Below are 26,110 nucleotides of genomic sequence, written 5' to 3' on the forward strand. Positions count from 1 at the left end.
AAGGGTGTAAGAAAATGAGGCTAATAAAAGAGCTGTTAAACTAGGGGTACTGTACAGAACCGAAAGAGTAAGTTAATTCTAATTTAGAAGTCTGACAAGAGCTGTAATACTGGCATACTAAAAAAGCGCTTACCTCACACAGCATAGCTTCAGTGCCATGAGATGACTAAATCAAAATCAGTTAATGTGGAAAGTGATACACCACCAAGGCATTAATAGATTCCAAAGTCATGTCAAGATCTGCCTTTGTCACTGGGAATGATGTTATGTGAAAAAAAGGTATGGAAATAAATGAAGACCACCCAAATAAGAACAAGAAAAGGCTATTTATTCAGAGCTTGCTATAGCAAGGGAATCAGCTACTATCACTTGCACCTGGAGGAGACTTAAAGGCAGGCAGAGGAGTTGAAAAGCTTTATAGTGGGAAAAAAAGGAGAGGCTTCAGGTCATGCCCTGATCGGAGGCACCTGGCACAGACGAGCTGAAGGTGGGCTAGCTAGAAGCGTCCTACGTGACTGGCTAGGTGTGTGTATTTAGCCTTCTCTGGTTACTCCTAAGCTGGAAGTGAGGGCAAATACTAGGGAAGCTGTCAGTTAAAAATCAAGCCCTGGTCATTTAGTTCCAATAGTTACAGGGGTTACTTTTGGCTTCCTGGACTGGTTATTAGAGATAGTAGTCTTACTTCCTACAAGTCTGACTTGTAGATAGTAAGTTGGGTTCCTAGGCTATCTGCTGCAAATTGGGTGTCAGAACTCTATTTTTATACATGGTCTGGTCATTGTTATATATATTCAGTTTCTCAAAGGATAGTGTTAAGCTTATTCATGTATTTATTTTCTTTTCCCTGACCTTTGAGGATAAATGTGTCACATTTGGCTGGCAGATATTTTCCTGAAATCCTCATTCTTTGTTTTATACTCATTGATTATGTTCTCTAATGACATTTATTACAATTCACTCGTAGCTGACTGATCTCAGTTGGCTGCCATGGCCGAATTCTTATCTAGTGAAGCTTGAAGCCCCTTCCCATATGCTAGTCACATTGGCCTTGTAGGTAGACTTCTATCAATGGAAGGAGAAAGTTTAGGAATTTAAAGCAAATGAGATACCACAAATTAAAAAACCACTGAAAGAAATACTACTGCCCCTTTCTCAACACCATAGTGAAATTACATTATAAGCACAGATTAAGAAATCATGGTTCCAGCTGTTCACACTTACAGGCCCCTCTGTAGTAAATTAGAAAAAGACATATTCCTAAGTAGAGAGAAAACCATGTGATTTACACATATTTATAACATACTAAATTTTTTTTCGTTTTGCCTTCCTCTGACTTTTTAGGTTCATTTCATTCATTCAACACACACTGAATGAACACCTACTATGTATTAGTCAGTCACTGCACTAGGCACTGTGGATACAGTGGTGAGCATAAAGGAGAAAATGTGTAAATTGTCCAGATGAGTGGTTTTGGTCATTTTAGTGTGGTTTTTTTTTTCCTTCTTTTCCTCTTGTTTGAATATTTAAGAAGAAATGATTTAGGGATAACTGTTATTCAAAAGCTTTCATTAGAGAAATGCTGTGATGATTCACTTATAGTTTAATTCTTTCTTCTCTCTAAGGCAGAGAGCATATAATCTGGGTCATTATAAAGAATGTTACTTGATTAGGGACCAGATAAGGCATGTGTTGTACTAGAGAATTCATTGTATAGAATAAATTTTAACTAAGAAAATAAGCATCATTGCTCTGGTAAGGTACCAGAAAACAGCATCCATATTTTATGTCCTTGACTATAATGGAAGTTTTACTTGTATACAAATGAATTCTAACCAGAGTTCTTTCACTTTAAGACTTATAAACAGGGCTTCCCTGGTCGCGCAGTGGTTGAGAGTCCGCCTGCCGATGCAGGGGACACGGGTTCGTGCCCTGGTCCGGGAAGATCCCACATGCCGCGGAGCGGCTGGGCCCGTGAGCCATGGCCGCTCAGCCTGCGCGTCCGGAGCCTGTACTCCACAACGGGGAGGCCACAACAGTGAGAGGCCCACATACAGCAAAAAAAAAAAAAAAGACTTATAAACAAAAAAATTATTTATATGAAACAAATAATACCTTTACATTTTAAGGGTAGCATTCTGTTCTATAGTATCAAAGATGATTTACATAGATTAATAGAAAATTGAGTCTTTAATATATGTACTAGGAATTTTGTGGTAAATACAAAAAATAGATTACATGGCTTTTGATATTCAATGTTTTAATGAAACATTAACCAGCAGATTAGAACATTCCTTTTAAAATTGGTTTGCAACAGAGCCAAGCAATAGAAAGCCAGACTGTAGTAAGCTTGTGTCTCATGATCCTCTTCAAACACTAAAGAAACTCTCCAATCATTTTGCATGATGACTCCTATTCCCTATTTAAAATTTTTTGTCTGGCAGCAATATAAACATCAGCTTCATTCACTCACAATTATAATTTAACTATTACGGCTATTGTAGAAGGTAAGATGAAAGCTGAAAACATAATAATGTTTAACTTACCTCAGTAATCTATGAAATATATTTGGGATTTGTGACTGGATGAAACAGACATTTTCCTCCCCAATCTAATAGTAATAGATCAAATAACACCAGAAAGACATCAGGCGCAGAAAGGCACGTTTTTCAACAATTCAGTATCATGGGTAATATCATAATCACACTTGGCAAAACTTGCCAAAATTTTGATGCAAAATACTAATTTCTTTGAGATTAAGTTCCAAGTCCAAACAGGAGACAACTTGCTCAAAGAGATGGACCATGAACCAACTCTGAGAACCTGTTTCAGGGCTTCCCTGGTGGCACAGTGGTTAAGAATCCGCATGCCAATGTAGGGGACACGGATTCGAGCCCTGGTCCGGGAAGATCCCGCATGCTGTGGAGCAACTAAACCCGTGCGCCACAACTACTGAGCCTGAGCTCTAGAGCCCGAGAGCCACAACTACTGAGCCCACGTGCCACAACTGCTGAAGCCCACGTGCCTAGAGCCCGTGCTCTGCAACAAGAGAAGCCACTGCAATGAGAAACCCGCGCATTGCAACAAAGAGTAGCCCCTGCTCGCAGCAACTAGAGAAAGCCCATGTGCAGCAATGAAGACCCAACGCAGCCAAAAATAAATAAATTAAAATAAATAAATAAATAAATAAATAATTTTTAAAGGCCTGTTTGAAAAGAGAAGTTCTTTATATTGATATTTAATCAACCGGCTAATACTATCAGTTCAATTTCTTAGTAGATAGCTCCCAGAATTTATGGGGACTGGTTTGTCCAAAGAGGTAGTGTTCTAAGACTGTTTTAGCATACAGTCTGTTCCCATGTAGCTTCATGGGGAGCACAGAACAGAAAAATAAAAATGTATACATACCTTCAGATGTATACATGATCTACAAATACAAATGCTAGAATTTTTTTCCCCCAAAGGAAATAATGATGGTAGGGATCTTTTAGTAATTGGAAACCTTCCAGCTGATGACAATTATTAAAAACTGGACAAAATATATTTTAAAAATCTTTTGGAAAGCATTAAAGATCCAACAAGATGGTGGTAAGTCATCATTATAAGAACAGGGAGAAGATGGAAATCAGAAATGGAGATCTTGCCCAGCACGGAGAGCCACTTTAGCACTGGGGGCATTTCTTAATAGGGAGGAAATGACTGAGCAGCTGAGCTGTGTGTTTAGCTGTCTCACAAGGTCAGGGGAACAAAAATGGAGTCTAGGATCTTCCAGGAGTGGGAAATCTAGTAAAACGCCCCATACTTTAGGCTGAGACCCTTAAGAGCTACAACCTAAGGGTAAAGATGAACCAGAAGTAAACTAGGTCCTGCAGTACCGATTTGTGTCATTTCATTGGCTTGGAAAACTTCACACCCTGAACTTGGATTGAACTGGTCACAGGTGGCAGAAGCAAATGAAAACCCTCTCTGGAAAAAAAAGAAATCATCCTACTTTCAGATTATTTCTACACATATTTTCAAATATTAAATCCAGCACACAAAAATAATTAGGGGTATGAAAAGGCAAGAGAATTAGCAGAATAATAGGCAAAAGAAATAATGATAAAGGTCATAGGGTTAGAGTAGTACAGTCAATCTTTTAAGATTATTCTTAATATAATATTGTAAAAATGTGGTAGAAAAGAGCTAGAGTCTGTGGGAAGATGAGTGGTGGAGATGGAGGAAGGAGAGAGCAGTGGGAGAGTTACAAGAATAAGAGTCATTTGATGAACACCGTGTTGGAAAAGGTGAATATTTCCCTAACACCACTAGAGGTTATTGGTTGAGGAAATTCTCCTTTAGTTCTTCTCTTTTTAAAGTAACATTACATTTCAATTGTTCAATCATGCACAATGCTTCCTCCTAGCAGAGCTAAACCACAGCAGCTAATAACAAATGATAGTCTAAATAGTAGCTTATGTCAGCTAATGAATGATCTGAATCAAGAACTCTTGATGTGAGATCCTATGATACACTTTTGGAAGTCTATGAATCTCCTGAACTTGCATGTTTTAATAGGGAGAGAGTAAGGGAAATTTTCATTCTTTCATCTTCCAGTTCTTCTTTGCCACCTCCTAAAAAAAGTTAACGACTTCCTGTAACCCACAGCAGAGGTTGCAAACCCAAATACCTTCAGGATATAAGAAATTTTAATATATCTGGCATGGCTAGGGGTGATGGTAGCAGGAAATGATAAAGTGTATGTTGAGCTGCAGAATATACAGCCAGGCTGAAGGCACTCTATTTCTTTTCAATGTGCTTGCTAAACAGTTTTTGAATACCTTATCTCAAAAAATGTGTCTACTGTTTTAAAATTAAATATAAGTTGGAGGTTAAGATGGTGGTCTTGGTCTGAGATGTTTTCCATAGTTCTAAGTGAGAGCCACCTCTCAATATGGAGGATCAGGAGGGCAGAAAATAGGGAAGAATGGTCCCTGGATGTAGATGGGAAAACTAGATCCATGTCAGGGTACCAGTGACACAGGTCACTGTCAATCCTCAACTGAGGGAAAAAAAGTGCCTTAGTTGGGGCAGGTGCAGAGAAATCTAAGGAACCTTTAATCACAGGACCCCATCTCTTTAAAACAGAAGTGTTTGAATTTCTCCTACTTACCCTTCCTTTCCCCTACTTCCTTCCTAAATAACTGCCTTCTTTAAATTAACTCACCTAGAGCCTAAGTTAAAGAACCAACTTTTATGGAATCTCTACAGTTGCATTATTTAGATACCTAGCTTTAGGGTATGGAATGGAAGTTAGCAATAATGTAACTTCCTTAGAAGACTCTAGTCTGATTCTTATTAATTTTGGTTTGCTTAGACTAGTTTTCAGATAAAACTATTACACAGGGCAAACAAACCTAAATGTTTTATTAATTTCTTCAAAACTCAGACAATATGCAAAATTTTGCACGTGGGTGCAATTTTCTGGAGAGGCTGTCCATAAACGTCATCAGTAATCCATATATATATAAAATGATAGTGTTGTACACAATGAACTTACCCAATGTTATATGTCAGTTATATCTCAATAAAGCTGGAAAAGGAAAAAAATGCTCCCTAAAAAGTAAATTTATCTCCTAATAACCCTATACTCTTTTTTTTTTTAATTAATTAATTTACTTATGGCTGTGTTGGGTCTTCACTGCTGTGTGCGGGCTTTCTCTAGATGCGGTGAGCAGGTGCTACTCTTCGTTGTGGTGCGTGGGCTTCTCATTGCGGTGGCTTCTCTTTGTTGCAGAGCATGGGCTCTAGGTGCGCAGGCTTCAGTAGTTGTGGCATATGGGCTTAGTAGTTGTGGCTCGCAGGCTCTAGAGCGCAGGTTCAGTAGTTGTGGCACACGGGCTTAGTTGCTCCACGGCATGTGGGATCTTCCTGGACCAGGGCTCGAACCTGTGTCCGCTGCATTGGCAGGTGGATTCTTAACCACTGCGCCACCAGGGAAGCCCCTATACTTTTTATTAATAACTTAGACATACACAAATAAATGGGGGAAAAAGTCCTACACACACACACACACACACACACACACACACATATACACACACACACACACACACACAGACAGTGGTTCTCCCTTGTGCTATTTAGGAATAAAATTTTTATAAGATTAGGGACTCTTCGCATTTTAAAAAATTCATTACTTTAGCACTTAGCTAAGAGAACAGGCTTTTAAATGCTTATAATCTTCCATTACAACATCCCACTATTCTGATTCTCTCCCATTGGAAGTGGGAATCACTGTAGAGGCAGGACGCCTAGAGATAGAAAGTACTCATTGCTTGGCAAAACTTACACTAGTTTCCTTGCCTACATAATTGCCCCCAATGTACAAGAAGTACTATGTGCACGTCAATGTATGATGAGGACTATTTGGCTGAAATGAAAAGCAGTATTTGACAAGCTCAAGAACCTTAAACGCTTCACTGAAATCTGTAAGACTGATGTTTATCATTGAATGTTCCTTTGGATTTTAAACTGAGGTTTCTAACAACTGCTTTGAACAGACATATGTTTGAGATACAAAATATGGTAAAAATGTGTTACTTGTGTAATACAGTATTTCCATAGTATTCCCCTACTGACCTGGATTTCCTTACCCATCGTACAATGTATTCTAACGTGGAAAGCAAGGCATTTATATATTGCTCACAGTAAGAAAAGTATTATCCTCAAAAGTCACCTTTGTCTAAATGGCAAATGTATTCTCTGTTGGCTTCCAAATCTGGAATTTATTCTAGAACCTGCACGTTAAAATAACATGATGTAGTTACCCAAACTTAAAGAGAAAAACACCATTCTAGGAACAAGTATTTCACTGGACCATAGTAGTATAGGTTAGGCAAGAAGAAAGAACTACAGACAGTTATTAGAAGGGCAGCAGGGGAATTCTGAATATAAAAGGGTAGGATACCAGGAATACTATGGAACTCTTCTATTGGAAGACAAGGATGAGAAGGATTCATGCTTCCAGAACACAGAAAGGTACATATCAAATACGTAGAAAAAGCAAGGAAAACTCACTGCTTCATTTAAACAACTTTCTTTAAAATTTCAATTTACTCCTTTGAGTGTGGGTTGGACCTGGTGACTTGCTTCTCATGAAAAGAATACAACAAGAAGTGACAGGATGTCACTTCTGAGACTAAGTTATAAAAAACTGTTACCCTCATATTGCTTGCACTCTCTCTGCCCCTTGCTTGCTTGCTCTCATGAAGCAGGTTGTCATGTGTGAGGTGCCCTGTGGAGAAGCCCACGTGGTGAGGAACTGAGGGTGTCCTCTGGTAAAGGCCAGCAAGGAACTGAGGCCCTCAGTTCAACAGCCCATAGGAACTGAATCCTTCCAACAACCATGTGCATAAACCTGAAAGGGGAGCCTTTTCCAGTTGAGCCCTGAGATGACTACAGCCCAGGCTGTCATTTTTTTTTTTTTTTTTTTTTTCTGCTCCTTGCAGCTTGCAGGATCTTAGTTCCCTGACCAGGGATTGAACCTGGGCCCTTGGTTCAAAGTGCAGAGTCCTAACCACTGGACCGCCAGGAAACTCCCCAGGCTGCATCTTGACTGCAGCCTGTGAGAGACCCTGACCCACAGAATGCAGCTAAGTAGCATCTAGATTCCTGACCCACAGAAACTGTCAGACAGTAAATGTTGCTGTTTTAAGCTACCAAGTTTTATGGTAATTGGTTATATAGCAATAGATAACCAATACAAGGACCTATATTCACAAGGGTACTCAATAATGATAAACAGAATATAACCAACACTTCCCATATCATATATATATATATATATATATATATTTTTTTTTTTTTTTTTTTTTGGTGGCCACAAGGCTTGTGGGATCTTAGTTCTCCAACCAGGGATCGAACCCAGGCCCTTGGCAGTGAAAGCACAGAGTTCTAACCACCGCACTGCCAGGGAATTCCCTAACTTTAAATGTTATAATGAATCACTCCCTAACACCATACACAAAAATAGGCTCAAAATGGATTAAAGACCTAAATGTAAGGCCAGAAACTATCAAACTCTTAGAGGAAAACATAGGCAGAACACTCTATGACATAAATCACAGCAAGATCCTTTCTGACCCACCTCCTAGAGTAATGGAAATAAAAACAAAACTAAACAAATGGGACCTAATGAAACTTCAAAGCTTTTGCACAGCAAAGGAAACCATAAACAAGACCAAAAGACAACCCTCAGAATGGGAGAAAATATTTGCAAATGAAACAACTTACAAAGGATTAATCTCCAAAATTTACAAGCAGCTCATGCAGCTCAATAACAAAAAAACAAACAACCCAATCCAAAAATGGGCAGAAGACCTAAATAGACATTTCTCCAAAGAAGATATACAGACTGCCAACAAACACATGCAAGAATGCTCAACATCATTAATCATTAGAGAAATGCAAATCAAAACTACAATGAGATATCATCTCACACCAGTCAGAATGGCCATCATCAAAAAATCTAGAAACAATAAATGCTGGAGAGGGTGTGGAGAAAAGGGAACACTCTTGCACTGCTGGTGGGAATGTGAATTGGTTCAGCCACTATGGAGAACAGTATGGAGGTTCCTTAAAAAACTACAAATAGAACTACCATATGACCCAGCAATCCCACTACTGGGCATATACCCTGAGAAAACCAAAATTCAAAAAGAGTCATGTACCAAAATGTTCATTGCAGCTCTATTTACAATAGCCCAGAGATGGAAACAACCTAAGTGCCCATCATTGGATGAATGGATAAAGAAGATGTGACACATATATACAATGGAATATTACTCAGCCATAAAAAGAAACGAAATTGAGCTATTTGTAATGAGGTGGATAGACCTAGAGTCTGTCATACAGAGTGAAGTAAGTCAGAAAGAAAAAGACAAATACCGTATGCTAACACATATATATGGAATTTAAGAAGAAAAAAAAATGTCATGAAGAACCTAGGGGTAAGACAGGAATAAAGACACAGACCTACTGGAGAATGGACTTGAGGATATGGGGAGGGGGAAGGGTGAAATGTGACAGGGCGAGAGAGAGTCATGGACATATACACACTAACAAATGTAAGGTAGATAGCTAGTGGGAAGCAGCCGCATGGCACAGGGATATTGGCTCGGTGCTTTGTGACAGCCTGGAGGGGTGGGATAGGGAGGGTGGGAGGGAGGGAGACGCAAGAGGGAGGATATATGGGAACATATGTATATGTATGACTGATTCACTTTGTTATAAAGCAGAAACTAACACACCATTGTAAAGCAATTATACCCCAATAAAGATGTTAAAAAAAATGTTATAATGAATAACTTCCAGATAAGGAAAAAACAAAATGACAAAGAGGATTTTAAGTGACTTAGAGATGAAGGATGGCAGTGGTGATATCAGATACAAAATTCATAAATCTCTAGTTTCTTAGGTATCAAAACACAAGTCAAGGGGCTTCCCTGGTGGCGCAGTGGTTGAGAGTCCGCCTGCCGATGCAGGGGACACGGGTTCGTGCCCCGGTCCGGGAAGATCCCACGTGCCGCGGAGCGGCTGGGCCCGTGAGCCATGGCCGCTGAGCCTGCGCGTCCGGAGCCCGTGCTCCGCAATGGGAGAGGCCACAACAGTGAGAGGCCCGCCCACAGTAAAAACAAAACAAAACAAAACAAAAACAAAAACAAAAAACACAAGTCAAGAATAGCTTTCTGTCTCTTCCTTGTTCCCACTGAATTTTTCATGAACATTGGGCTGCCGGAATGTATATACTGTTTAGGAAAAGAAAAACACAAAACATTTTTTTTTAGAAATAAATGTATAATAATATATAAATGTGAGAGATGTTGTTAGTCATAATAACTGATGTTCCAGACATTGTGCTAAGCACATTATGTGTATTATCTTATTTAATCATCACACCCTATGGAGTAGGGTTATTTTACAGATGAGGAACCAGAAAATTAGAAAGATTAAGTAATAAAAGTTATACAGCTAGTAAGTGGCATAATTAGAACTTAACCAAGCTCATTTGACCCCAGGGCTATATACCATTATGAAAAGCTGCCTCCACTAAAAAAACAACCAAAACCCACAAAACTTAGTATCTATACATGGACTGCTTATGAAAACAGGCCAGTGACAACAGGTTATACGTGTAATTTTATCCTCTTTGCAAAGCGCTCATAAAAAGGATATAACCTTACCCATAACATTCTTAGATAAAGGGTAGTAAAGTCTCCGAAACACTTTAAAAATTGTAGCTAAGAGTTATCTAGCACTAACTATGGACCACATAGTTGTCCTTATTATTTTACATATTTTATTACATCTTCATAGCATTCCTATGATACAGGTAATATTATAATCCCCATTTTACAGATAAGGAAAGTAATCATTCTTATGGTTAAGTAATTTGCCCAAGGTCACACAAGCACTAAGTGGCAGAGTCAGTATTTGAACACAGGCAGTCTGGCTCCAGGGTCTGTTGTCTAAACTAGTGCATTTTACTGCCTCAAAAAACCAAAAGTTAAAAGGGTTTTCAGAGTTAATGAAGAAACTGTCCATTTGGATATCTAACTAAATTATGGATCTAAGCACCATACTCACAGCCCAAGTCTTTACGATTTGTGATGCAAAACACCTTGAAACAAGTTAATCTAAAAGTTAGTTAAAAGATGGTTAACCTTTTACATAATGATAAAATATGAATCAATAAAACAACTGAAAATGTTCAAAGTGAAAAGTTCTATTCAACAAAGCATCTGTCCATGGAAAGAACTTTCTAACATGTTAAGAACTTACTACTGGATAAGGGAGTGTGCAGATGAAAAGCTATTTATTTTCATATTCTAGCTCTTTGGTGTGTTTATGTTCATAATCAGTTTTTAGGCAGTATCTCTCATACTTAAAATATACTGAAATTATTCCTGTTTATCTCTCTGCTTCCTATCTCTAGTTGCTATACTGACTTTCATATCCCGATCAGGGCAGCACTGAAGTTCATGTATACCCTTCATCCGATTTACAAGTCTGTCCACTATCCAACTTTTAGGTGCTTTTTGTTGTTGTTGTTCTAACAGTTGTACCATTAACAACCTTCATTTCATGTCAACCTTTATAACAGCATTTCTTTTTTCCTTTTTCTTGGGGGTGGGGGGAAGTATGTGTTACAGACCATTTTGAGAACCTGTTATAGGAAGAAGTACATATATGCATATAGAATGGTGTTTGTATGTAATTTTAAGGAGTTTAGAACCCGCCTCCCTAAAGCTCACCTGTTTAATTCAGGTTAAAAATCTTGCTGTATACTTATTGTGTTTACAACATAGTAGACTTAAGGAATACAAATACAACATAACAGAAGACGTGAATTACAAGAAAAAGGCTTCTGGTATCCATATACCAATCAAAAATCAGAGGGTTTTATGTCTAAAGTATAAAATTCATAGCCAAAAGAAAAAAAAAAAGAAGCATGCCTAACTATTTAGGATAAAGATAACATTTGATAATGTTTTCAGGAAAAACATGGAAGGAAGAAAATGAGAAAACAAATCATCCTTTTCTTCTAAGTGGAATGACCATGACTATACAGGAGTTGGAAAAAGAGGATTCAAGGAACTACTCACTTTGTGTAAAATATTTCATCTATCAACAGTGGTTTGTACTTGTGCTACAGAGTACCATGCTGATAAGAAATCCAAATGAAAAATCCTTTACAAATTCAAAAACTATATAAATATGAGTATGTACTTTCAAATAAGTATCATAAAACTCTCTTCCATTCTTGAGTTGTAAATACATCTTAATTTTGTTGTCACCTTAAATAACACTGTCCTTTGAAGGACAGTGCCATTTTTAAAGAGATTTAAAAGAATCTATTCCAAAAAGATTAATCTCAAATTCCTCTGAAAGTATCTGCTGTGGATAAAAGCCTGTCTATTTTCAGAACACTGGTCTGGACTTTGGCCCTTAACCTTGCACATGTAGTCAAAAGTCCTATAAAACTGTCAACGTGGCCTGCCATCTGCATCAAGGGTCATTTCTACACTTGAAATTATGTGTTATAACATGCAAACTAAAAACTAAGACATAAGGAATGTTGCTATCCTTTAGCAGCACCTGATTACTGAAAAATTTCAATACAAATTCATTGCAGAAATTTTAGAAAATGAAGAAAATGATGATGATGAACAACAATAACAGGAAGGGTGCTACATATCTCCTCGTTTGTTTTGCCTGAGCTAATCATTTGTCATATACATTATTTTACTTAACCTTAACAACTCTACGAGATAGATTTATTGTAAAAAATTAAAAAAGACCTATTTTTATCACAATCTTATAGACAAGGAATTTAAGACTATGAATGTTACATGTATTCACATAGCTAGTAGGCGACAGAGTCAGGAATTAAACTCAGATCTGATTTCAGAACCAGAGCTCTCATTCACTAACATATATTGCCCAATAAAGAAAAGTAAAATCATCTGTAATCCCACCAGCCAGATACAACCACTGCTAACGTGATCCTTATCTCACCAATGCTACTTTCTCCTCTGACACCCAACCAATCGCAAATCTCTCCCTCTTCAGGCAACCGATGTTAGTTTGGGGTATTCTTCTGGACATTTTCCCCTTTGAATGTGTACTCATGTATCTATACAAATATATACTTAATTTGTTAAATTATATAAGTAACATTATGTTATATGTAACGTTGCTGTGATAGGAAACTGAGGCACAGAGATGTTACATGACATGCTTAAGATCACAGAACTAGTTAGGGGAAAATCATAATTGAAACACAATAAGACACATTTAATTAAAAATGACCCTAAACCTTTACACCTTGTTTTTCCTGATTGTTTAGAAAAACTTTAAAATCTTGTGTTATACACCTCAGGATCATCACTATAATAATAACAGAATTAGATAACATTTATAAGCATTTACTATAAAACAAGCATTGTGCTAAGTGCTCTAGATTTATTAATCTAAGGTTACCATTTCCATTTTTACAACTGAGGAAACAGGCTTAGACAGGTTAAGTGACTTGCCTAAAATCACACAGCTAATAACTAATGCTGTAGGTAGAAAAGTCAGAGTGTAGGGTGAGCATGTTCCTTTATTTTGGGAATTGTTTTATTGAAATCACTGATATCAGTTGGTTACCCTAAGAAGAGAATACAGCCCTGTCTCATATGAAAAAACTGAATTTTCTACTTTTTAATTTAAGGGTCAGTCAAGGGGTGCTTATAGAATTTACACAGCAATTAGAATTAGGGACAATGTATTTCTGGACTATACTGTGTCCACTTCAAGAGTTCAACAATAAATCCTGCTTGTGACCTTCCACAAATCACTTAAATTCTCTAGGCCTAATTTCCCCACTGTAAGACGATTATCAAACACAATTCACTTGACCTCGCCTACTCTGGTAGTTCAGTTATATAACATCATCAATCATCTCCACGGTTCAGCTGCAGAACCAAAACATACTGTTAACTTGTAACTTTTCCTCAGGTTTTCTGCATGTAACAAATCTGATTTGAGGAAGAGTAAAACAAATTAAGTATTCTAGAATCTAATGCTATGCAGACTGAATCCTTCAGTTTATTAGACAAATATTCTGGATCAACAGCTATATCCCATTGCAGCTTTCCCTAAACTCTGCAGACCAAATATCAACAACTTGCTCTGGTTTGATCCACAGTTTCCTTTTTCTTGTAGGACAACACTGAAAACTAGTCATGGGTACACAGATACCATGTACAAAAAGACAGATCAGGAAAAATATATGTCAATTTTTCAGACACAAAAGCTTCATTCTTCCCACCTAAAATACAGGTAGCAAAAGGTTTAAGTTAAGATAATAAGGAAACATCCCCAATTACTCCTCAGAAGTCAACAGCAGAATGAACTCTATAGGTTTGTAAGCAGCCTCCAGCAGCCCTGTAACCCAGTTGGTTCTCCAAGTGTGGCACCTCAACCAGCAGCTTCACCATTAACTGAGAGTTTGTTAGAGAATTGAATTCTCAACCCACCCAGGCTTACTGAATCAGAAATTCTGGGGGTGGGTCTTGCAATCTGTATTTGAACAAGTCCTCCAGGTAATTCTCGAAGCATGCTCAAATTTGAGAACTATTGCTCGTTTAACCTTTAGCTTAGGACTGTTGCCTCTGTCTGATATACTATTTTCCTAAATCTGCATGTGATAATGAATAAAGCAGGTGGACAGGAAGATTTCAGATCACTAGCTTTAACTGCACTATTATGCATGAGTATACAATAAAATATGATCATTATTTGGTTAATATATCCTATGCAAGAGAAATTCAAAGAGGATGGATTATTTGTTTGCTTTATGAGTCTACTAAATTCATTTGTTTATTGTTAATTTTTGGTACTATGTAGAAGATAATAGCTTCAACCCTCAAGTCACTAATCTTATCTCAGTAGAAACTTATTTCCACAGAGCTTAATAACTTTACTATAAAAGAACAAATTAAAAAGTTTCTGTGCCTTAAATCTATTTCAGATAAGAAAAGGAGAGACTGCAGTGTATGGCAATTAACATTTTGGCAATATGTTTTAGTTTCTTCCCGGTTTTCTGAAAATCTTAACTGAGGTTTAGTTTGGTTCAATTCCAATTCAGCAAAGATTCCTGCTTGTGGAAAATATACGTAAGTAATAACACGGACAAGATTTTTCACAGTGATTCAGCACTGGCAATCTAACCAACAGCAGCTACCTTGCTTCTTGACAATAACAAAAGCTAGATTAGATTAGGGATGTCAGATGGGCAATCAGGAAGTGAAAGATTAGTCTCCCTACAATCATTGTGATTTGCAAATCTGGAAAAGAAAAGGCCTCTGATAGGGTTTCTCTTCCAAAACTCAATGCAGGAATAGAGAATTAGTGCATTTATTTATTTTACTTTATTACACTAAAATTTGCGTAAGGAAATGCAGAGCATAATATTCCATTGCCCAAGAAATGTGACAGTACCTCAAAACATGAAAAAATTTTGTTCCTTTTAGAAATAGAAAAGCTATTCCTAACACATATCTGCGATCGATTTAAATTGAATAGTCATTTACAACAGCGGATGAAGCCCAAGTTTCCGCAACCTGCAAGCGAAATCCCCTAGGTCTTTGAATATTCAAAACTGATTCATAGAATCAAATGTCTCTGATTAGGTTTGGCTCAAGTTTCTGCCTACTGTCTTTTTTTAAAACATGTCTTATTTGGCTTCAGAGGTATAGTATCCTGCTATTTCAGATTACAGCTACTGATAACTTCCCTAGAACTAGAAATCACCTTATTCTGCTGATCTGTAATGCTCTAAATATGTAGTAGTTGCATCCACTGTGCAATTTTAATGAGCAGGAATAAACAAAAGACCTAAAACCAAGTCTTGTAAAGTTTTTTACTGAAGCTCTGATCTGTATACTCAACTAGAGCTGTGAACATTTCTGACACAGCTCTACAGACTCACTGTAGAGTGAGTGTAAAGGATGTTGCCAGGCAACTCGTCTAAGTTTGGAAGAATCTAAGCCTTGATAATGAGTCTGTCTCAGGTTTGCTCCCACACAAGAAGGGTTTTAGTGAACTCCCACATGTGCTTACAGGCCATTCATGAGAAGAGGTATTTCTAACAGTGAGTCCAGGAGTCCAAATCAGGAACCTATAATGTTTCTTTTTTAATTCAAGTATAATGTTTCCAACATCACAACTATTTTCTGTAACTGTCCAGAAAACCAACAGGGATTAGGCAAAAAAGGTCATATGCAAAGGGCCAGTGTTGAATGAACATTTTTATTCACACTTGAACGTTCCTGACTGCACATGGCCAAAGCAAAATTTCAAGTATCTCAGATCACAAAAATCACCCTGAAAACGTATCTACTGAATTATTTTAATTCTTTTGAAAATTATCTTTGAAGCTGTTTTCAATACTTACATAATTATATCAATAATCAAAAAGGATGTTCAGTAAAAACAGTGCTCTAGTGAGGAGAATATGCAATCACAGTTGCAAAAGAGGTAGCGGCTATGTTTTTATGAATAATATACGTGCAAAACACTGCTCCGCTTGATGGGCCTGATCCAAACCTCCCTCTTTCAAAGCAGATACTTTGCATGCATGCTTACCAGGGCAGTATGCATCCACGTCCAGTTTCTGAGCTGAAGTGAGGGTTGGTGAGCCAAGCTCGGATTCTGGAATTCGTGGGCTCTCAACAAACTTTGCCTTCCTCAGAGGGGCTAAGGACAAAAGAGAGACAGAGAGAGAGAGCGAGAGAAAAAAAAAAAGAGAGAGGAAAATAGAAAGGAAGGAAGAAAGAAAAAGGAAAGAGAAACAGAGGGAAAGAGAAAGGAAAGAGAAACATAGAGGGGTCATGAGTAAGGGGAACAGCAGGCAACAGATGGAAGCACTTAAATGAACGACACACTCTGTCAGACTCAGATCAGGTTACCCTATTTTTTTTGTGCCAGAAAAAAAATTAACTGCATTCTACATAGAGGAGATGGGTCTTGTTAAAAAGTCACTGCACACTGGAAAAGCTAAAATCTAATAATCAAAACTATGAGCATAAGTTGTAACTGTCTATCACCTTTAGCTATTTTCTCTCTCCTTATAAAGCAAGAGCTTTCTTATTTTGTCTTCCTTTGCCGTTAAATACAGGTATTGACTGAGTAAAGTATAGGACTAAGTTTTAAGATTTTGTTTATAATAATTGTAATCAAAAGTCTTCTTTATCTAGAAATAACTATTATATAATACTGGGTTGTGATAAATACCTTAAGTAAGATTAATCTATTGATATTTAGCTTAACAAGGAAATCAATTATCTAACTGCTCAGCTGTTAGGTAAGAAGTCAAAACTGCTAGTGGACTAAAATATTAACTAGGCCATGCCAGTTTACAACTGGATGCTAAAGATAAAGAGATGTGATTTAGTTACAAATATAATCATGAGGTCTATGGAACAGTAATATTGCATGCCACGGAAAACATTCATTCTTGTAAGAAATGAATGAACGAAAAAAGTATAATTCATGAATTGAAAGTTTTCATATTGAAAGCTCATATAAATTTTATTTAATGGCTTTAGGGGGAAAAGTTAAGGAACATTATTGATATACATTTAAATAATCAGTTAAATATATTAAAAGTTATAATTATGAAGATTGCTTTGGTACTTTTAAACTGAGTTCTATTAAATAAACTGTAATAGGGTGAAAGTGCTTAGCATAATACTGGTGCAAAAGTAACGGCTGAATCTGAAATTGACTTATATGCATTACACATATCATAACTATAGGTGTCCCAGACATGTGAGTGCTTAAGATCACATTACTTTTTTCAAAAGTTTCTGCATGTTCTTCAAAATCCTCATCCATTACTGATTCACAGGGGGATTTTAAGTTATTCCTAAAACACCCTGTAAAAAGTAATATAAAACTTTGTCATTACAATGACCAGAATTCTCCTCTATTTTCTTTGGAGAACAAAAATATAAAGTTTTTAAAAAATAGAAAATATTTTTGATATGTGCCAATACTCAAAACCTGCAGTCAACTAAACCACACTTTAAATCTTAAGGTATGTATGTATATTTTAAGTGTATGTTAACAAAAACAAATTAAAGCCTTACTGTCTCCATGGCAACAAAGGCTAAGGGTGCTAACAGTATGGTTCTCTGCCAAAAGCAAGCTCTGGAATAGCAGAACCCTCACCTCTGATGAGAGGTAAAACTTGAGCCTATTTTTAAAAATCACTATCACAATCGAAGATCTCAAATGATTTATACGCAAACCTGCAGGCTACTTATAGCCAATATTAGAATCTCTTTCACTCTAATCTCACCAATTCGAAAATGAAACATTTTATTTATCCAATATTGCTTTGTATAGGAGAAATTATTATAATCTAATTCTTAAATCTCTTAAGTCCTTTACTAGAATTTTATTATTCTATTTTATCATGGCAGTAGAATAATTATTTTACCTGCTGAGTTCTGACAAAGACAGCCCTGGTCCCTGTTCAAGGGACTCTATACATCTAAAAATCTTAATAACAATTTCTATAATGAAATTTGGGGCTAGTAGACAGACAGAAATCAGCAACTTAGGGTAGATATGTAAGAAGGAAATTGAAAGATGGCAGGAGAAATTGAGGGAGGTATGAAGAACGTATTAAGAATTATGAGATGGAGTCAAGGGGGAAAATCAGGATCCTAGACATCTGTGAAACTCAACACCATGCAGACTTCTCTTTTCCCTTCTCAGGGAATCCCAACTGTTACCTTTATAGCTCATACTGGACATTTAATTCTGTTTTTCTACCTTCATCTCTAACTGTGATCCATGGGACACTGTACATGTCTAATAATGAATTTTCACTATTCTATAAGGTAGATAATAATGTCACTCTCAGTCAAATTACAGAAAACTAGTGTTACCTGTAAGTCAATCACACAGAGGAGGTACAATCACAGGCATGACAGATTGTCCAATAGTCTTAACACTACTTGGTGGAGAACATAACAGGTCAACATGGAAGATGGGACACAGTAGTTCATTTGGAAGCCTAGAATTCCAATATATTTTATTGTAAAATAAATGGTATATAAGATTAATCAGATGGGTAAAAGAAATCTTTGTCAAAAGGGTTACCAGATAGTTTTTTAAAAAAGTGGTTGAAATGAGATGGGTAGGGGACTCTAAAACCAAACCAGGTATTTTATTATGACATGAGAGATAACAGGAAACTACTACCAACAATGGGAATATGATTCTTATGCTGTAAGAGACTTGAGTTTGGGAATCTGGCAGAGTTGAGAGGAGGATGCATACTGGTTAAGAATATGGGTTTAGTCATTTCAGAGATTGAGGTTGTAGCTCTAGTACTTATAAGTAATAAGAAACTGGGCAAGTTAGTTAACGTTACTAAGGCTCAGTTTTCTCAAAAAGTCACAGGATTATTATGAGGCTTAAATAATTCCAAGCATGTAAAGTACTTAGCATAGTGCTTGGATATGATGATATAGTTCATCTAGGAGTTTATTAAGACATGGAGCAGGGAGGGCAATGGCTATGGAAAACAAAGTAAGCATGTGGTTCCAAGACATAGCATGGAGAGGCAGTGTAACACGGTAATATAGTAACGAGGGGTTGGATAAGAGAGGAATGAAGGGTCTGAGCCCTGAAACCAGAAAGCCTAAGTTAGATCCCATCTCTTCCACTTTTTCCTAGCTGTGAGAATTCTTCTGTGCCTAAGTTTCTTCATCAGTTACTTGGAGCTAATAACAGCAGCTACACCATGGGGGAGTTGTTAAGGATTACACTAATTAATTCAAATAAAATGCTCAGAACAGCGCCTAGAACAGAATAACTCCTCTATAAATGTTAGCTGTTTTTATCATTGTTTCTGCTGTTGTTGTCATCATTATCACCGTCACAGATGCAGCACTATTTGGAAAGTCTGAATTGTGTGTGTGAGAGGGGTAAAACAAAGACCTTTAAGATGGCATGGCGGAATGACAAAAATGGTGATATTACCAATTTTGTTTTTAAAATTGAGAAGGGAATAATGTTGAAGAAAACATGTTATACCTTAGAAGGTGGTAGAATACCCAAATCAAAGTGGTCTAGGTTAGACAATGAGAAATATGTGGGTACATAAAGAAAGTTAAACACTATGATTTAGACCACTGGTTCTCAAACTGTGGTGCCTGGACCAGCAGCACAGCATCATCTGGGAGTTGGTTAAAAATGCAGATGATCAGACCCCATGTCAAATCAGCTGATGATCAGAAACTCAAGAGGGTACAGTCCCAGCAATCTGTGCTTAGCAAGCCCTCCAAGTGATTCTGAAGCACACTGAAGTTTGTAGACACTGAATTAGAGAGAGAGAGATCTATAAATACCTCATGAAAACAGATCATTAAAAGGCCTTTTCTAAGAAAAAAGTTGAAAGAAAACAGAAATCAAGGCCTCATCTCTGAAAGAAGTAACGTCTATCGTGAAAGTTAGGATTTCTTCTCAGTCACTCTTTTAGCAATATAACTCTTGTGTTATGGTTTTTTTTTTTTTAAACAGTTCCAAGTAATAAAGTATCCATTATTTGGGACCTATTTTGAAGAGAGACCAAATATGTCTATACTCACTAATTCTTACCAAGATCACTGAGGGGTGGAGGATGGGGTAATAAGAGCACTCAGATATATCACAAAGAAATGTTAATGGTGAAAGAGAAAATCCACCTATGGAGATCCTCTGTAAACTGAGATGCTATAGATGATGCTGAACCACACCTAATTCAAGCAATTACAAAGGCATTAAAATATAAATTTTAATAACTATTGAAATATTTGTCTTTAATAAAAGTTTCACAACAAAGGGGAATTTTTAGGGATAAACTGTCACAAGACTCAGATATTCATGGAAGAATGGTATGGAGGCAGATAAGACCAGGAAAATGAGAACTGAAGGATAAATATAAAGATGTGCAGAATATAAAGTACCAAGAAAGTACTTTCACAAAGTTGGTTTTGAGATTAAAAGCATATTTAGTAAGCTTCATCTAAAAACAAATTCACTGTCAAATGAATATCGTATCTACTAAATGTGAAAGGAGGGTAAAATGACTTTAGCTATAGGCAAGAAAAAGAAATACAAGGCACCCAAGTTAGAAAGGAAGAAGTAAAATTATCTTTGTTCGCAGATGACACAATCTCAAATGTAGAAAATCCTAAAGATTCCACTAATAAATGAACTCAGCAAAGTTGTAGGATACAAAATCAATACACAAAAATACACTAACAATGAACAATCTGAAAAAGAAATTAAGAAAACAATTCAATTTAAAATAACAAAAAGAATACTTAGGAATAAATTTAATCAAGGAAGCTAAAGACTTGGAACACTGAAACTACAAAATGTTGCTGAAAGAAATTAAAGACACAAATAAATGGAAGGATAACCCTTGTTCACGAATTGGAAGACTTAATATTGTTAAGATGGCAATACTACCCAAAGTGATCCATAGATTCAATGCAAACCCTATCAAAATCCAATGACACTTTTTGCATAAATAGAAAAACTCATCCTAAAATTCATATGGGTCTCAAGGAATCCTGAATAGCCAGAATAATCTTAAAAAGAATGAAGTTGGAGATCTTAAACTTCATGATGATTTCAAAACTTACTATAAAGCTACAGAATTAAAACAGTGTGGTACTGGCATAAGGACAGACATATAGACAGTGGAACAGAATAGAGATTCCAGAAATAAAACCTATGGTCAAATGATTTGACAAATGTACCAAGACCATTTAATGAGGAAAGGATAGTCTTTTCAATAAATGTCGCTGGGAAACTTGGATATGTGTATGCAAAAGAATGAAGTTGGACCCTTATCTTATACCATATACAAAAATTAACTCAAAATGGGTCAAAAATCTGAATGTAAATTAAAGTTATAAAATCCTTAGAAGAAAACATAGGAGAAAAAGATCTGAACTATAGAATTGTTAACAAAGTAGAGAGAAACAGTGGAAAATTTATCTGGAAAGAGAAAACTGTATTTTTAAAAGTTTTTAACAGAGCTTTCATAGGCAGAATCTTAGGACATTCATAAAATTTTTGTTCCTAAACGTTTATTAGAAAATAAACCTTTCAGTAACAATGGATTTCCTGGAGTGGGGGTGGGAAAAAGGGGTAAAAGGAAAGAGATTATTTGAGAAATTCTTTATTTCCTCCTTCTTAACCCCCAATCTATGGTGAGTTTAAAATCGGGAAATAGGTGGTAACAGCATCCTTCCAATTTATCAAATATCCTGATTGCTTGTCGTAATTGTGCTTAAATGGTGACATAAACCACACCTTGAAGAAAGAAAGAAGGCCAAGGAGCTTTTCTTTTTTAGTTATGCACCAATAAACAAATGAATCCCCCAAAATAGAGGGAACAAAAACTAAAAAAAACTGAGAAAGAAAAACCAATAGAATTTGACAATTTGACACATGCTAGATGTAAGTGAAACACAGATAAAGAGAAAACTATAATTCATATAGTTCCCCATTTTTTGCAAGGAGAAAGTATCCATCTATAGAAAAGAAAAAACATATAAAACAAATGAACACCCTCAGATGCAACCCAGAAAGAGGAAATTAAAACGTGACACGACAGTCTTTATCAAATAATGGCTAGTCTACTACAGAAAGAGTTTCCGACTCATTATAATGAAAAATAAAACTTTGCTGCTCTAACCAATGACAAAATTAACATAAAGCTGGCAAAGTATTTTTCTGGTTCTCTTTTCTTCTATAAAAGTATTAAAAAATGAAGTATATATTTTACACATTTCTCTTTACCCTGCTTCTTCCCCAAATACCATGTGTTACCTTCTTTAGTCTCCCCACTTTCCAGACTCTAAGCTACAAATGAAAATTGTTGCATGTTGTTTTACACCCATACTATGCAGTGAAGTATCAAATAATTAGAATGCATTTATTTTAAATCTAAATATATATTAGTATAGCTAGAAATACAATATGCATATTTATTCTTGACAACAGACTATTAGAGATCTGATGTCTTTGAAACCTATACAAATATAAGTGAAATATGAAATGTGTGCAGTGTGGCAAAGTCAACTATGTTTACCAATACAAATATCAGTTAGTGTGTGGTCACTAGTTATCCTTGGATAACTAGTGGGTGGGTTCGCCTGTGAACATTTCCTATCTCCGCTGATCACAGTGAACAGCTTTATAAAGAAGGAATCCAGAATTCATTTTATTTGAGCAAAAAAGCAACATTGCATAGTTTTACCATTTCCAAAACTAACAGCAACTACATCTACTTTTTTTTTTTAATTGAAAGGTAGCTGATCAGCATCAACTTACAGCATTATGGTCCCAATGAAAGTAAGGACTGAAAAGAAGGTCCCACTTGAACATAACACAAAGAATACAGAAGCTATCCAAGTACAGAGAAATTTAGCAATTTGAATATCAAAATAAGTTCTTTTAAAGTACCTATCACCTAAAAACTTTAACACTAACTTCCTAATAATGAAAACAAAACAAAAAACTGAAGAAACAAAACCCAAATAACTGAAATGACATTAATAATTTTAAATTTATAAAGAATTCAATAAAGTATGGAACAACTATTCACTAACAGTGACACAGCAAACTGCTACAAATAACAGTAAATGGAACTTGAGATAGTACATTGGTATATTTATTTACTTACAAGTAACAACTTCAAAGCAATAGGATGCCTCAAATACATTCATAAAGCTGTCTATCCACCAAAATATAGAGGTTGCGAGATCAGTGCTAAATTTTTTTTTAGTACTTTCTTCTTCAGAAGTTATAGCTGTGAGGTATAAATTTATATATAAACACATATAGCTGAAAACTCTAACATGAATCTAATTTCTTCCTATTTAATTTTTTCATATTTAAGGTACCCCTTACTTAAATAATCTTGTAAAAAAAATACAACATAACAAAGGCACCTCCTCTACTAGAGATGCTAATAGGTAATAAAAATGGAGGCATCAGAATACATTTTAGGGATTATCATAATCATTTGACAGGATTAGGATACTTCACTAACATGAAAATTCATATTTACTCAAAACGTAAATTTAATCCTAAATGAAAGTTTTACATATAAATACTGATACTTTTAAAGTGAGAATTCTTTTTGTTAAAAAACTGCATACAACCATTTGTAAACCAATTCCATACAAAAAATTCCATAAGAGCTCTTCCATTCAATTCAATAAATGCTATTGTGTTCTTACCATGTGCAAAGCACAGTACTAGACACTTCAGGGGAATCAAACATGATTAAGGCAGTCTCTGACCTGAAGGAATGCAACAATGGGATAAGACAGAACAAGAACAGCTATGATAAGAAGCAGAGAAAGTGCCATGAAAAAAGTACAAAACAGAAGCTATAGGGTTTAAAGAAGAGAAAAATGTACATATCTTCCTCAACTTATGATGGGGTTACATCTTGATAAACTCACTGTAAGTTGAAAATATCCAAAGTTGTAAATGCATTTAATACACCTAACCTACCAAACATCATAACTTAGCCTAGCCTACCTTGAATTGCTCAGAACACTTACATTAGCATACAGCTGGGCAAAATCATCTAACACAAAGCCTATTTTATACTACCGTGTTGAGTACCTCATGTATTTATTGAATACCATACTGAAAGTGAAAAGCAGAATGGATGTTTGAGTAGAGAATGGTCCTAAGTGCACCAGTAGTTTACCCTCATGATTGCCTGGCTACTGGGAGCTTTGGCTGCTGCTGCCCAGCGTGGCAAAAGCATATCATACTGCATATTGCTAGCCCAAGAAAATATCAAAATTCAACGTTCAGGGTATGGTTTCTATCAAAGGTATATTGCTTTTGCATCATTATAAAGCTGAAAAATCTTAAATAAAACCGTCATAAATCAGGGGAGCATCTCTACTTCAGAATGTCTCCCAATTCAGTATGAAGTTTAATAAATATAATTAATTTTCTATTAAAATCAAAATTACAAGGTTAATTTAAGAAGCTAATTTTGAGAGAATTACTAATCTTGCTATCCCCTTTTTTAAAGTTTCAATGAAGAGTTTTATGGTTACAATAGTTGAAAAGGTACTAGGGGAAAAATGCTCAGCATGTGTTTTTAAAAAGTTGAAAAAGAACAAACTAAACCTAAAATCAAGCAGAGAAAGGAAATAATAAAGATTAGAGCAGAAGCATTAAATAGTAAATTAAAAAACTGAGGATTGAGGACGGTAATGAAATCAGAATTTAATTCTTTGAAAAGAGGAACAAAATGAAAAAGTCTTTAAAAATGGGCAGAAGAACTGAATAGACATTTTTCCAAAGAGGAAATGCAGATGGCCAACAGACACATGAAAAAGATGCTCAACACTGCTAATCATCAGGGAAATGTAAATCAGAACCATAAAGAGGTATCACCTAGTACCTGTCAGAATGGCTATCAACAAAAAGAACACAAATAGGGCTTCCCTGGTGGCGCAGTGGTTGAGAGTCCGCCTGCCGATGCAGGGGGCGCAGGTTCGTGCCCTGGTCCGGGAGGATCCCACGTGCCGCAGAGCAGCTCAGCCCGTGAGCCATGGCTGCTGAGCCTGCGCGTCCGGAGCGTGTGCTCCACAACGGGAGAGGCCAACAGCAGTGAGAGGCCCGCGTACCGCAAAAAAAAAAAAAAAAAAAAAGAACACAAATAACAAATGTTGGTGAGGATGTGGAGAAAACGGAACCTTTGTACACTGTTGGTAGGAATGTAAATTGGTGCAGCCACTGTCAAAAACAGTATGGAGATTTCTCAAAAAACTAAAAATAGAACTACCATATGCCCCAGCGACTTACTCCTAGGTATATATCCAAAAAAACCCCGAAAAAACTAATTTGAAAAGATACATGCATCCCAATGGTCCTAGCAGCATTATTTACAATTGCCAAGATATGGAAGCAAACTATATATCCATTGACAGATGAATGGATAAGGATGTGGCGCAGGCGTGCGCGCGCACACACACACACCCCAGAATACTACTCAGCCGTAAAAAAGAATGAAATTTTGCCACTAGCAGCAACATGGATAGACTTGGAGGGCAATATGCTAAGTGATATAAGTCAGAGAGAGAAAGAAAAATACTGCATGATATCACTTATATGCGGAATCTAAAAAATACAACAAACTAGTGAATATAATGAAAAAGAAGCAGACTCACAAATATAGAGAACTACTGGTTACCAGTGGGGAGAGGGAAGGAGGGAGGGGCAAAAAAGGGGTAGGGGACTAAGAAGTACAAACTATTAGGTATAAAATAAGCTACAAGGGTATATTGTACAAGACAGGGAATACAGCCATTATTTTATAATAACTATAAATGGAGTATAACCTTTAAAAATTGTGAATTACTCTATTATATACCTGTTAACTTATATATTGTACAGCAACTATACTTCAAAAAACAAACAAAAAAGATGCACTGTATTTTAAAGTTACATACAATTTTCAGATTTTACAAAAATAAAA

The 26,110-nt window shown here is 36.2% G+C and overlaps 1 protein-coding gene across 1 annotated transcript in view; it reads right to left on the reverse strand.

Moving 5' to 3' along the window:
• The window catches only part of TANC2 (tetratricopeptide repeat, ankyrin repeat and coiled-coil containing 2), a gene marked incomplete at its 3' end in the record, with an annotated part of 353,474 nt that overhangs the window by 165,647 nt on the left and 161,717 nt on the right, over nucleotides 1-26,110 (reverse strand). The window contains exon 5 of the mRNA XM_082861750.1: nucleotides 16,171-16,281. Within this exon, the coding sequence (XP_082717876.1) occupies nucleotides 16,171-16,281 (111 nt within the window). The remainder of the gene's footprint in view (nucleotides 1-16,170; nucleotides 16,282-26,110) is intronic.

The sequence above is a fragment of the Leucopleurus acutus genome, assembly GCF_964270905.1.
Source record: "Leucopleurus acutus genome assembly, chromosome: 19".
Lineage (NCBI taxonomy): Eukaryota > Metazoa > Chordata > Mammalia > Artiodactyla > Delphinidae > Leucopleurus > Leucopleurus acutus.